General features: G+C 38.8%; 1 protein-coding gene across 1 annotated transcript in view; it reads right to left on the bottom strand.

The window, feature by feature from the left end:
• Positions 1-1,068: 1,068 nt before the first annotated feature.
• CXHXorf58 (chromosome X CXorf58 homolog) overlaps positions 1,069-12,734 on the bottom strand; it is a 31,671-nt gene continuing 20,005 nt past the window's right edge. The window contains exon 7 of the mRNA XM_036912772.2: positions 1,069-1,245. Within this exon, the coding sequence (XP_036768667.2) occupies positions 1,069-1,245 (177 nt within the window). The remainder of the gene's footprint in view (positions 1,246-12,734) is intronic.

Raw genomic sequence — 12,734 nt, 5'->3', positions numbered from 1 at the left:
TTCCCAATTTCATGAAAGAGAATATGTGTGACTCATAAGGACAAACACATGTTTTCTATTCAACCAGTGACCAGTACAAGCTCTGAAAACAAGGGGATTATCCATCCTATTTTTAGATATCAAATGGAGATACATTAATATCAAAGAGTACAAATTTATGTTAAATATATTCTAGTGGGAATCACACACATTTACGCAAATGTTCTTTATCATTTAAGAAAATGTTTTAGCAGAGAATCAGATCCATTTATAGGCTGCTTTGCTTGAATTAAATCAGCAATCGACCCCCACATTTTAAATGTGAAACAAAATGAAAAACTGTCTTTTTAAAATTCAATAAATAATGCACTTTGTTTAACTAGGTTTGATATAATCTAATAGCCTGGATCACAAAAAGTATCAACAATTTGTACTATATTAAGAATGAGATGATCAGTTCAAAAGGGAATTGATAAATATTACTCAAAACAGTATTTATACTTGAAAAACATCCAAAGTACAACATTAAAGCAGATGCAGCATCCTGCCCTAGGTGCCTACAATCTTCAAGATAATGATTAGGTATGCTTGTCATGCTTACTGTAGCAACAAATTCAGTATTATTTTTATTACAATTCAGAATAGGTCAAACACAAGCTGTTCTGTAAAAACAACATGCTACTTTAAAAAAAAGGCACTGGAGGCTGACTCAAGAGCAGCATTTTATTCTGTGAATTCTCATATTTATGCTAAGCATGGCCTGTTCAGATGTTTTTTTTTACATGAAAGACAATCAAAATTGAATAAAGTTTCAGGGACTAATTTACTCAACATTTCTTCAACAAAACTGTGCATGGCTAGTTCACGGGCATCTAGTCAAAATAATTTATTCAGATTAAAATTCTGTCCTTAAAAAACATTTGTACCAGTGGTAAATACAAAGAGAGCTTAAAATTGGTCACACCTTTGGTTAAGAAAGCATACCAAGGGCTTGTCTATACTTTGTTTTCCTTTAATACTCATACTGATCATTTATAGACAGACAAGCACATTGTTAAGTAAGTTGGTTTTCTGTCAATTAGCTGTGCATTAACATGATGGAGAACTGTTAGTACAGAAATCTTGACACCAGGCAAATAATTCCTTTTCTCCTTTTTCCAATTCGTCACCTGATGTGAGTTCTCCAACTTTCACAATGTCAAAAGATCGGGTGGAGAACACGACCATCTGTTGCTGCTTTTTATCTGGTGCATCCATTTGCAGTTCCTAGGTAGAATTATAAGTGAAAGCAGAAAGTGTGTTATAGTTGGTTTTCACTAGTTTATGTTCTTGTATTTGGCTGTTATACTTAGCCTCATCTCAAAAAAAATGTATAGCATTGTTTTAAAAAATTACAAAGTAATTCATGAATACATGTTCATTGTAAATATTCCTACAATGTAGTAGTGTACTGAGGATGTCTTTACACATAGAGCTTTTAACAACCTTAGGAATAGATATGTTAAGAGTGTAGATAGAAATGACTTCTATTTTGAGAAAAGCATCATTAGAGATGTGCTGAATCAAGAGAGTCGACATACAGAGCCAACAAGGATTTTTTTTGCCAACTCATGCTGATGTGTAGCCAAACCAGCTATTTATCAGAATAGCTACTCATACTGTTGAAGAATGTTTAATATATATGTTAGCAAGAAGAATGTAGCTGTATACTATCTGAGATATACACCATAGGTATCTCAGCCTTGAACTTGTAGATTAGGAAAATTCTGCTTAGGGAAGTAGAAGTACTCGGTTTGAATATTGTCCAAAACAATGAATTCAGTACAAGTTAAACTTACAGTCCCTGCAGAAGCATTTTGTTTCTTTAGCTATCTTATAAACTTTTTTCATTTTTTCAACTTTCATTTGAGCTTCCTTCAATCGATGACCCAGATGTTTAATTTGGCTTTGCTGTTGGTTGGGCCGATATAAAGTTTGGCCACTTGAGAAGGATGAAGGATGCCTAGAAAATTTTTGTATTATAGACTGAAAAAATGCACAAATTAAAATGTAAATGTACAGCAAGTTCCAAATTTTATTAAAGCATCCTCTAGGAAATATTCATAGACCTCAGTACTTGGAGCAATACTGCATGTAAGTTTATAGGCCAGTTATCATTTCTGTTTAAGTTAAATAGCTTAGTTCTTTATCAGCTACTTATGAAGGTGTATAGATGATGGTCCTGCTGCTGCTACTGAGTTATAAAACATGGTATTAATTTAAAGTCAGTGTTCCTGGAAAATATTGTGTAGTAGTCATTGAATCTTTTTTATATACTACATACTAACACAGAAAGAGTAATAAACTTCATAATGGCTGGGAAAACCATGTTTTTATCAGTGTTGGGCTCACACGCAGCCAGTGCCATGCCCATAGTCCCCTTGACCTTACCACTACAGGGCCCATGGGCCCAACTTCCAACTGTCAGCATCAGCCTGGCAACTTTCTTGTGAAAACAAGAGCCCATGTGTGGGGAAAGTGCCCGAGAATTAATACCTCCCCTGCTAATGAATAACTTGAGTTCCATGTTCTATACTGATTCGGACATTCCCAGGAAGGATTAAGCTCCAGTTACTCATGGTGGTAACATGTTTACTAACACACTGGACTGCTGCCCTTCCCTGTTTCACTTCTCTGCTCCCTCTCATCAGTGGTTTATGGGATCACCTCCCAGATAAACTACTCATGCTCAAATCCTTGTCTCAAGGTTGCTTTGGGGAAATCCCAAACTAAGAATGCATTCAAAGAAGGCCTTAAGAAAGCACTTTTCCCTCTTCAGTTGACTTATAATTTGGCTACTTATTTGGCTCTTTAAGTGACTCATTCTTAGATAGTAGCATGAGTTCAAATTGCAGGAAGCCTAGGGTCATATATGGGAGCAGAGAAAATTACATCATTTATTTGACCTTGATGGTAATAGGGTTAATTTCTATATTCAATGCTTATATGGGCAAGTTAGAGAACATCTATTTCATGACAACAGACTGCACCTTACACCAGGCCATCTGTCGGGCAAATGTATAGCCTTGAACATAAAATAAATGGGCTAAATTATGTTATTGGGTCAGCACCACTCATCTTTACTCCTGAAAAAAATCCAGTGTATTTGCCTGATGGACACCATGTCTTCTTCATGTACTAAAGGAGCAATTTTCATTTCAAATATGACTATGTGAAAATAGACTACCAACAGGTCCTTTTCAGTCTATTATCTCTTTTTCTGGAAAATGAAAGCTTAATTTGTAAATAAGAAGGGCTAGGCGAGACATGGTAATGGAAAGAAAAAAAGGAATGTAACTGGAGCAGTCGTATCCTGTCCATGTTGTTTCAGATCATAATACAGCCTATTGTGCTACAACATGCATTTCTATAATGTGAATTGGCTCACATGCTATTCGTAAAGGAAGGAATAATGTCACTGTAATTTATATGCAATTTATCCTCAGCAAGGGGAGCCAGAATAGTGAGAGTAGAATTACAACCTTCAGTAGGAAAGGAAAAAGTCCTCAGCTCTGTGCAGCATGGTCAAAGGGAACCCTTTGGGCTGTATTTCTGAAAACAAGAATTACCACCTGCATCTAGGGCTCTTTCCCCAGAAAGGCAATCCTGGTCCCCACCATCCATCTTTACTGCCCTCCACCCTACTCTCCACCCTCAGTGGTTTCTTGGTTCTTGGCAGGTTGTACTGCCTCTCATGTCTACTTAAGAGGCAGGCACCCTGGCCCAGGGTCCAATTTCATCTGTGCTGTCCCAGTGCCCACTATCTGCTCTAACTGAAAGGGTCACCAGCATTTACACTCCATTGTTGTACATTTTTTTATATTTGCCATGGTGGCCTCCAGCCATCCTGAGCTACCTGTCTGGTGGTACAAGGTATCTCCCCAGGTACCAAACATCCTTTTTGTTAGTGCTCCGTTTACAGGGTTGCATATGTTTTGAGCACTCTGCCCACCCCTCTTTTTCCGTATGGCCTGTTATTATCTTTTGTGAGATATCTGGCAGAATGTGACCATTTTCAGAAATGCCCCCAGTGGTGTAACCCTGGAAAAGGGTCACTATTACCTAACTTCAGAAACAATCTGTAGCTGGTGCTGACGCATCTGTTCTGTTTGTGGTCTCTGTAACAGATACTTCATTTCCTTTCGGAGACACTTTGAGATTATTCCAGACTCTGCATAATCAACTATGTCATATATTATCATTGTCTTGGGAATGTTTTTGAGGCTTAATTTTCGCCAGTAATTATTTCTGCCACCAGAAGATGCAGGGGTTTCATTCAGGTGACTGGAATACTCTACAGAAAAAGCAATTAAGAATTGTGTTTTGGTTGTGGGTGCTTTGAAATGTTTTTGGATACACATCCCAAGATTCCATTCCAAGGATACTTCATCCAAAAAGCATTCCTTGATCCCATCTCTGAACTTCAACAGCATCTCTTTTATTATCAACTACTTGATGTTTGAGCCAGCTATGTACATTTTAGCTCCTTACAGGATGGCAGGAGCCTAGTCACACAGTATCACACACATGGTACCACACTCACTAAATATTTATTTAATGCATAAATGTTTCAGTGGCACATATGACTCAGATAAATTAAACTCAGGATGAGTCTAAAAACTGACAACAGCTATGTGATCTGCATACCTGGTAGTGCTCATTCATGACATGCTTGGGTCGAGAGGACATTTGCACAAACCTTTTTAGAAATTAGCTCATCTCTGTTCTAAGAAGTGAGTTTCACTGCTTTCACTTGGAATAACTGTAGAAATCCCCCTTTTCTCTTTTTAAAATTCAAAATGTCAAATTAGGAATTTAAAAAATGCAAATATATATAGTCAATTTGGCCTTATAAATGTTCAGCTATGAGATAGGAATAGAGCAAGAAGAGCTATGATGCTAGGAAATGGAAAAACAAACAGCTAGGCTTTTAGGGTATATACCACAGGCCCATGCTTGCACTCACACTCACACACACAGGCAGTCCGCCCTTTGTATCATTTAGGCATGCATGAATTTCAATTACCACTATTTAATTGAATGTTTAGTCCTCCAACAACATGGTTCAAATTTCAGTTACCACAGTGTAACTGAGTAATTGCAAAGAAGTACAACCTCTGTTGCTAGCTGCTCTTCAGTCCCTAGAGCACAACATAAATGACAGATGTGCATGGTGATTAGTGACAAATTCTGTCACTTCTTTCGAAGTGTATCCATGACTGGTCACTGGGGATTTGTTATTCATTTCCCACACAGACGGCAAAGTGAGTAGCTGTGTTGCCTCTTTGTCTCCCAGTGATAGATCCATGTAACATTTTACAAAAAAAGATAATTGGAAGAGGGAATAAGCCAAGAAAGAAACAAAAAGTGGCAATGCTGGAAGTGAAATTCAAATAGAATGTACATGGAGTTCTAGAAGAAACAGGTGACCATGCGGATGCAGTCACTGCCATCATTCAAGAGACTGCAGACAGGAAGCTAGAGGAACTTGTTGAAGGTAAACTTAAACATTAATGAGGAAAGTGGCTGAGACAAAAAGGATAAAGCTATCCCAGAGGAAGTGACGCTGGCAAAAGATACTTCACCTTAAAGGAACTGTGAGATAATTCATGACATTTAAAGCACAAAGGATAGAATGTTGGTGGGTGATCCAAACTTAGAAAAGAGTATGACAGTCTGCCAAGGCAGAGAAGAGATGCTCACTCCATATTGTAAGCTATCTGAGAAGAACAAGAAGGCAAGCACTGCTTAAACTACTCTCAAGAAATGGTTTTTTTACAGCTTTATTGAGATTCACATCTCATACAATTCATCCTTTTAAAGTGTTGAATTCAATGGTTTTAGTATATTCACAGTTGGTAAGTTTTTTAATAAAGAAATAAAACATTTAGTTCTCATTGTTTCTAACATTTTAAATTATACTGTACTGATTGAATTCTTCATTTTTTTTCCTTCAGTTTCCTATATATTATAACAGACAGTAGAAGAGTTTTCAGTGTTTGGGCAAGTTTGTTTAAAGGCACGGGGCACTCACAATGTTCCCCCTTGGTCATTCAGCTTGCTTTGCATTGTTTCGGCTTGCACGGTCACTTTCACCACCCAGTACTACCCGGCAAGTGAGAACTGCCCATGCATGTGATTTCCAGAGAGTCAGGCAGTAAGACAGGCAAACATCTCAGAACTGTCGATGTGCTCTGCACTTATTAGCCATGTGACCTTGGGAAAATTTTTAAAAACCTCATTAAACTCCATTTTTCTCATCTGTTAAAGGGTCACCTAGCTTGACAACTAAAAAGTTAAAGGAGATAATATGCAATATAAAGAGCTAAAAACAGTGTCCATAAAGGGCTCAATAAATGTCAGCAATGTGCTCTCTCTCTTCCAATATGTCTATCTGGGGACTTCCTTCTACGAGACCAATCCCTGGCATAATCACAGTCTTCAAGTATACAACCCATGTCCTTAGCAAAGATAGCTGGTGTCCCCAAACTCTACTAATTTCCTGGTTCAATTCCCTCATCTTCTAGGTGAAGGCTCCAAAAGAAAGAAACACAATTGGGAGTCTCTGAGGCACTGCATTCACTTTCATTTAATGTTTCACACTGAAGCAACTGGGTGAATAGTTAAGGTCATATGTTATTATTATGAAATGGAATTCAGGGATCCCTTGTTTCTTCAGAACTTGTAAAATGTAGGTAGTAACAGTACCTGCCTCTTAGAGTTGTTATGAGAATAAAGGGAGTTGGTATTACATCGGCATTTGCTATTATTATTATTCAGATATCTAGTTTAAGTTCCCTGATTCAGCTCTGCTGTCTGATCAGTTAGGCAAACCAGAAACCTAGGAGCCACACTGGACACTTTCCTTTAGCTTACCTCCCTGTCTGTCAGCAAGGCCCACTGCTTTTATTCTCCAATCATCTCTTTTGTCTCCAGCCTCACAGCCATAAACCAAGATATGACCATCTCTCCTAAAATAACTGTAGAACCTCCAAATTAGGAGAAGGCTCTAATGCATTCTCTACATTACAGTAGATGTATCCCACTCATTCGACTAGAGCACCTCATTTCTTGAAACACTGAACCAGCTTCTCATTGCACACAGAATCAAGAAAAAATGAATAAACACCTTACTATGGCCAAAAGCTCTACATGATGATCTCTTGCCAGCCCTGCAGCCTGACTGCATGCCACATTCTCTGTGCTCTCTGCTCCAGCCCTACAGTCCTGCTTTCAGGCCCTTTGCTTGGGATGTGCCACCCACTGAGCTCTAGACTGAGGCTGTGACCCATTGCTGATCACCTGCCTATCAACCATTTCCCACTTCTCCCTTGCTTGTGGAATCCTGATTTTTTTTTCAGGTATGGAACAGTAATAATGTCCAGGAGGAAGGGCTCAAGCACATGAACCATGATTGTTCCAAGTCAATCATGGGAAATGATCCCATTTTCCTTTATTAGTGATTGGTTTAGGTGGAGCATGTGATCCACTTTTGACCAATGTGACCTGAGGGGAAGTCTCTTTGGGGATTCTGGGAAAGACTTTTCTTCTTGAGATGAAGAGAAAAAAATGGCAGGAGTTCCCTTCTTCCTGTCTTTGAATGTAATTGAAAATGTGATAGTCATCCTGTTACCATGTGCAGGAAGCCAAGAGGACTGTGGAAAAGCTGACCCAGGACTGTGATGTCCTTGAGCTGCTGCATTAGCTAGCTTAGGACCCCCTATCAATAAATGTCCTTTACTCTTGAAGCCTCTTGTGATTGTGAATATTCTGTAACATGTAGCAGAAAACAAGTGAACAATAGTAGAGCCCTTCCTTACTAGGTCAAATCCCCATCATGCACTCTCTTAGCACCATGACTTTTTACTGAGATAAAATTCACTTAATATATAATTCAACATTTTAACTACTGTAAATTATATAATTCAGTGGTATTAATAAATTCACACTATATCGATGGAGGAGGCGATCAAGATGGTGGCGTGAGTAGGGTGGCAGAAATCTCCTCCCAAAACCATATATATTTTTTTAAATACAGAAAATACAACTAATCCCAAAAGAGAGACCAGAAGATACAGTACAACAGCCAGGCTACATCTACATCTGCGAGAACTCAGCATCTCACGAAAAGGGTTAGATACAAAGCCATGACCCGGAGGGACGTGAGCACTTCCCCTATCCCAGATCACCTGCGGGAGGAAAAGAATCACAGTGGGAAGGGAGTGGAAGCACAGGACCGATAAATAACTAGCCCTAGTAATCTGCAGTGGGAGCACAGACACACATCGCATGGTGTACTGGATGTTAGAGAAATGGAAAAGTAAAATCTGAGATGGAGACTGCGAGTGGGTCCCCACAGCTGGCTCCTGTGGGACAAAAGAAAAGCGGGTGCTTTAAGAGTATTAAAGGGACAAGGATTTAACAGGTAGACAAAATTGTCCTGGCACACTCAGCCCAGGAGGCTAGGAATCTTAAGGAACTTCAGGCACCCTAACCCCCTGGGTGACAACACAGCTCTGAAGCCCCTCACAGTGATAAGCAGCCTGCCGTTCATTCCACCTCACCGGCAGAGCAGGCAAACTGGATGATGCGCCACTGCTGCAGACCAGCTGGGGAGCAACCCCTCCCACAGCAACCACACAGAGTCTTCTCCCAGCATGCATCTAATTGGGACAGACCCAAAGGCTGCCCCAAGTGCACAACTGCCCAGCATAGGCAGAGGAAGCTGGGGAAAAGTCCTGAAGGCATGAAGGGGTGCCGTTCTCACAGGAGAACACACCCAGTGCACCTGCGGCACCTAGCAGTGCCGTAGGCTATCCTGAGGGCTGCCCTGCCCATGGTGGCTCAGGGAATTAACCTAGAGACTGCTCCCTGTGTGTGGATAACTGGCACAGGCAGCGCAGAAGTGCAAGGCAACCAACAAGCAGGAAGGGACTTTGTTCTCCCAGCAGACAAACACACCACCTGCCAGCAATCACTTCTATCACCATGAAAAGGCTGAAGAACCTGGTCCAGTCAAAAATCACTCAAACAATGCCAGAGAGAGGGCCTGGTGAGATAGATATAACCAATCTTCCTGAAAAATAATTCAAAATAAAAGTCATAACCATGCTGATGGACATGCAGAGAAATATGCAAGAGCTAAGGGATGAAGTCTGGAGGGAGATAACAGAAATGAAACAAATCGATAGAAGGGCTTAAGAGCAGACTGGATGAGGTGCAAGAGACTGTTAATGGAATAGAAACCAAAGAACAGGAATACAGAGAAGCTGAGGCAGAGAGAGATAAAAGGATCTCTAGGAATGAAAGAATATTAAGAGAACTGTGTGACCAATCCAAACAGAACAATATTTGCATAATAGGGGTACCAAAAGAAGAAGAAGAGAGAAAAAGGGATAGAAAATGTCTTTGAAGAAATAATTGCTGAAAACTTCCCCAAGCTGAGGAAGGAAATAATCTCCCAGACCATGGAAGCTCACAGATATCCCAACACAAGGTACACAAGGAGGACAACACCAAGACATATAATAATTAAAATGGCAAAGATAAAACACAAGGACAGAGTATTAAAGGCAAACAGAGAGAGAAAAAAAGATCAGCTAAAAAGGAAAACCCATCAGGCTATCATCAGACTTCTCAACAGAAACCTTACAGGCCAGAAGAGAATGGCATGATATATTTAATGCAATGAAACAGAAGGGCCTTGAACCAAGAATACTGTATCCAGCATGATTATCATTTACATTTGAAGGAAGGATTAAACAGTTTCTAGATAAGCAAAAGTTGAGGGAATTTGCCTCCCACAAACCACCTCTACAGGGTATTTTAAAGGGACTGCTATAGATGGAAGTACTCCTAAGGCTAAATAGATGTCACCAGAGAAAATAAAATCACAGCAAAGAAAGCAGACCAACCAAACACTAACTAAAAATAAATAAAATCAGCTATCCACAAAAGCAGTCAAAGAAAACACAGAAGGGTAAAGAATAAAACACCTAACATATAAAGAGAGGAGAATAAAGAAAAAGAAGGGAGAGAAATAAAGAATCATCAGACTTATTCATGTTTATAATAGCATAATCAGTGAGTTAAGTTAGATGGTTAGATAGTAAAGAAGCTACCCTGGAGACTTTGGTAACCAAGAATCCAACGCCTGCAATTGCAATAAGTACATATCTACCAATAATCACCATAAATGTAAATAGACTGAATGCACTAATCAAAAGAGACAGAGTAATAGAATGGATAAAAAGCAAGACCCATCTATATGCTGCCTACAAGAGACTCACCTCAAACCCAAAGACATACACAGACTAAAAGTGAAGGGATGGAAAAAGATATTTCATGCAGACAATAGGGAGAAAAAAGCAGGTGTTGCAGTACTTGTATCAGACAAAATAGACTTAAAAACAAAGAAAGTAACAGATAAAGAAGGATATTACATAATGATAGAGGGGTCAGTCCAACAAGAGGATACAAACATTATAAATATTTATGCACCCAACACAGGAGCACCTACATATGTGAAACAAATACTAACAGAATTAAAGGAGGAAACAGAATGCAATGCATTCATTTTAGGAGACTTCAACACACCACTTACTCCAAAGGACAGATCCACCAGACAGAAAATAAGTAAGGACACAGAGGCACTGAGCAAAACACTAGAACAGATGGACCTAACAGACATCTACAGAACTCTACACCCAAATGCAGCAGGATTCACATTCTTCTCAAGTACACATGGAACATTCTCCAGAATATACCACATACTAGGCCACAAAAAGAGCCTCAGTAAATTCAAAAATATTGAAATTCTACCAACCAACTTCTCAGATCACAAGAGCATAAAACTAGAAATAGATTGTACAAAGAAAACAAAAAGGCTCACAAACACATGGAGGCTTAACAACATGCTCCTAAATAATCAATGTATCAGTGACCAAACTTAAACAGTGATCAAGCAATATATGGAGACAAATGACAACAACAGCACAATGCCCCAACATCTGTGGGACACAGCAAAGGCAGTTCTAAGAGGAAAGTATACAGCAATCCAGACCTACTTAAAGAAGGAAGAACAATCCCAAAGGAATAGTCTAAAGTCACAATTGTTGAAACTGGAAAGAGAAGAAAAAATAAGGCCCAAAGTCAGCAGAAGGAGGGACATAATAAAGATGAGAGAAGAAATAAATAAAATTGAGAGGAATAAAACAATAGAAAAAAAACAGTGAAACCAAGAGCTGGTTCTTTGAGAAAATAAACAAAATAGATAAACCCCTAGCCAGACTTATTAAGAGAAAAAGAGAATCTACACATATAAACAGAATCAGAAATGAGAAAGGAAAAATCATGATGGACACCACAGAAATATAAAGAATTATTAGAGAATACTATGAAAATCTATATGCTAACAAGCTGGATAACCTAGAACAAATGGACAACCTTCTAGAAAAATACAACCTTCCAAGACTGACCAAGGAAGAAACATAAAATCTAAACAGACCAATTACCAGCAAAGAAATTGAATCAGTAATCAAAAAACAACCCAAGAACAAAACCTCCAGGCCAGACGGATTCACCACTGAATTTTATCAGACATATAGAGAAGACATAATACCCATTCTCCTTAAAGTTTTCCAGAAAGTAGAAGGGTATGGAATACTTCCAAACTCATTCTATGAAGCCAGCATCACTCTAATACCAAAACCAGGCAAAGACACCACACAAAAAAGAAAATTACAGACCAATATCCCTGATGTTGAGATGCAAAAATACTCAACAAAATATTAGCACACCAAATTAAAAAATACATGAAGAGGATCATACACCATGATCAAGTGGGATTCACCTCAGAGATGCTAGGATGGTACAACATTCGAAAATCCATCAACATCATCCACCACATCAACCAAAAGAAGGACAAAAACCACATGATCATCTCCATAGATGCTGTAAAAGCATTTTACAAAATTCAACATCCATTCATAATAAAAACTCTCAACAAAATGGGTATAGAGGGCAAGTACCTCAACATAATAAAGGCCATATATGACAAACCCACCGCCAACATCGTACTTAACAGCACGGAGCTGAAAGCTTTTCACCTAAGATTAGTAACAAGACAGGGATGGCCACTGTCCCCACTTTTATTCAACATAGTAGTGGAGGTCCTAGCCATGGCAATCAGACCACACAAGGAAACACAAGGCATCCAGATTGGTAAGGAAGAGGTCAAACTGTCACTATTTTCAGATGACATGATATTGTACATAAAAAACCCTAAAGACTCCACTCCAAAACTACTAGAACTAATACCTGAATTCAGCAAAGTTGCAGGGTACAAAATTAATACACAGAAATCTGTTGCTTTCTTATACATTAATGATAAAGCAGCAGAAAGAGAAATTAGGAACAATTGCATCAAAAAGAACAAAATACCTAGGAATAAGCATAACCAAGGAAGTGAAAGACCTATACCCTGAAAACTACAAGACACTTTTAAGACAAATTAAAGAGGACACTAATAAATGGAAATTCATCCCATGCTCTTGGGTAGGAAGAATTAATATTGTCAAAATGGCCATCCTGCCTAAAGCAATCTACAGATTCAATGCAATCCTTATCAAAATACCAATAGCATTCTTCAACGAACTGGAACAAACAGTTCTAAAATTCATATGTAACCACAAAAGACCCCGAATAGCCAAAGCAAT

This window comes from Manis pentadactyla, chromosome X (assembly GCF_030020395.1).
Source record: "Manis pentadactyla isolate mManPen7 chromosome X, mManPen7.hap1, whole genome shotgun sequence".
Classification (NCBI taxonomy): Eukaryota; Metazoa; Chordata; class Mammalia; order Pholidota; family Manidae; genus Manis; species Manis pentadactyla.
This window is presented reverse-complemented; position numbering and strand designations above follow the sequence as displayed.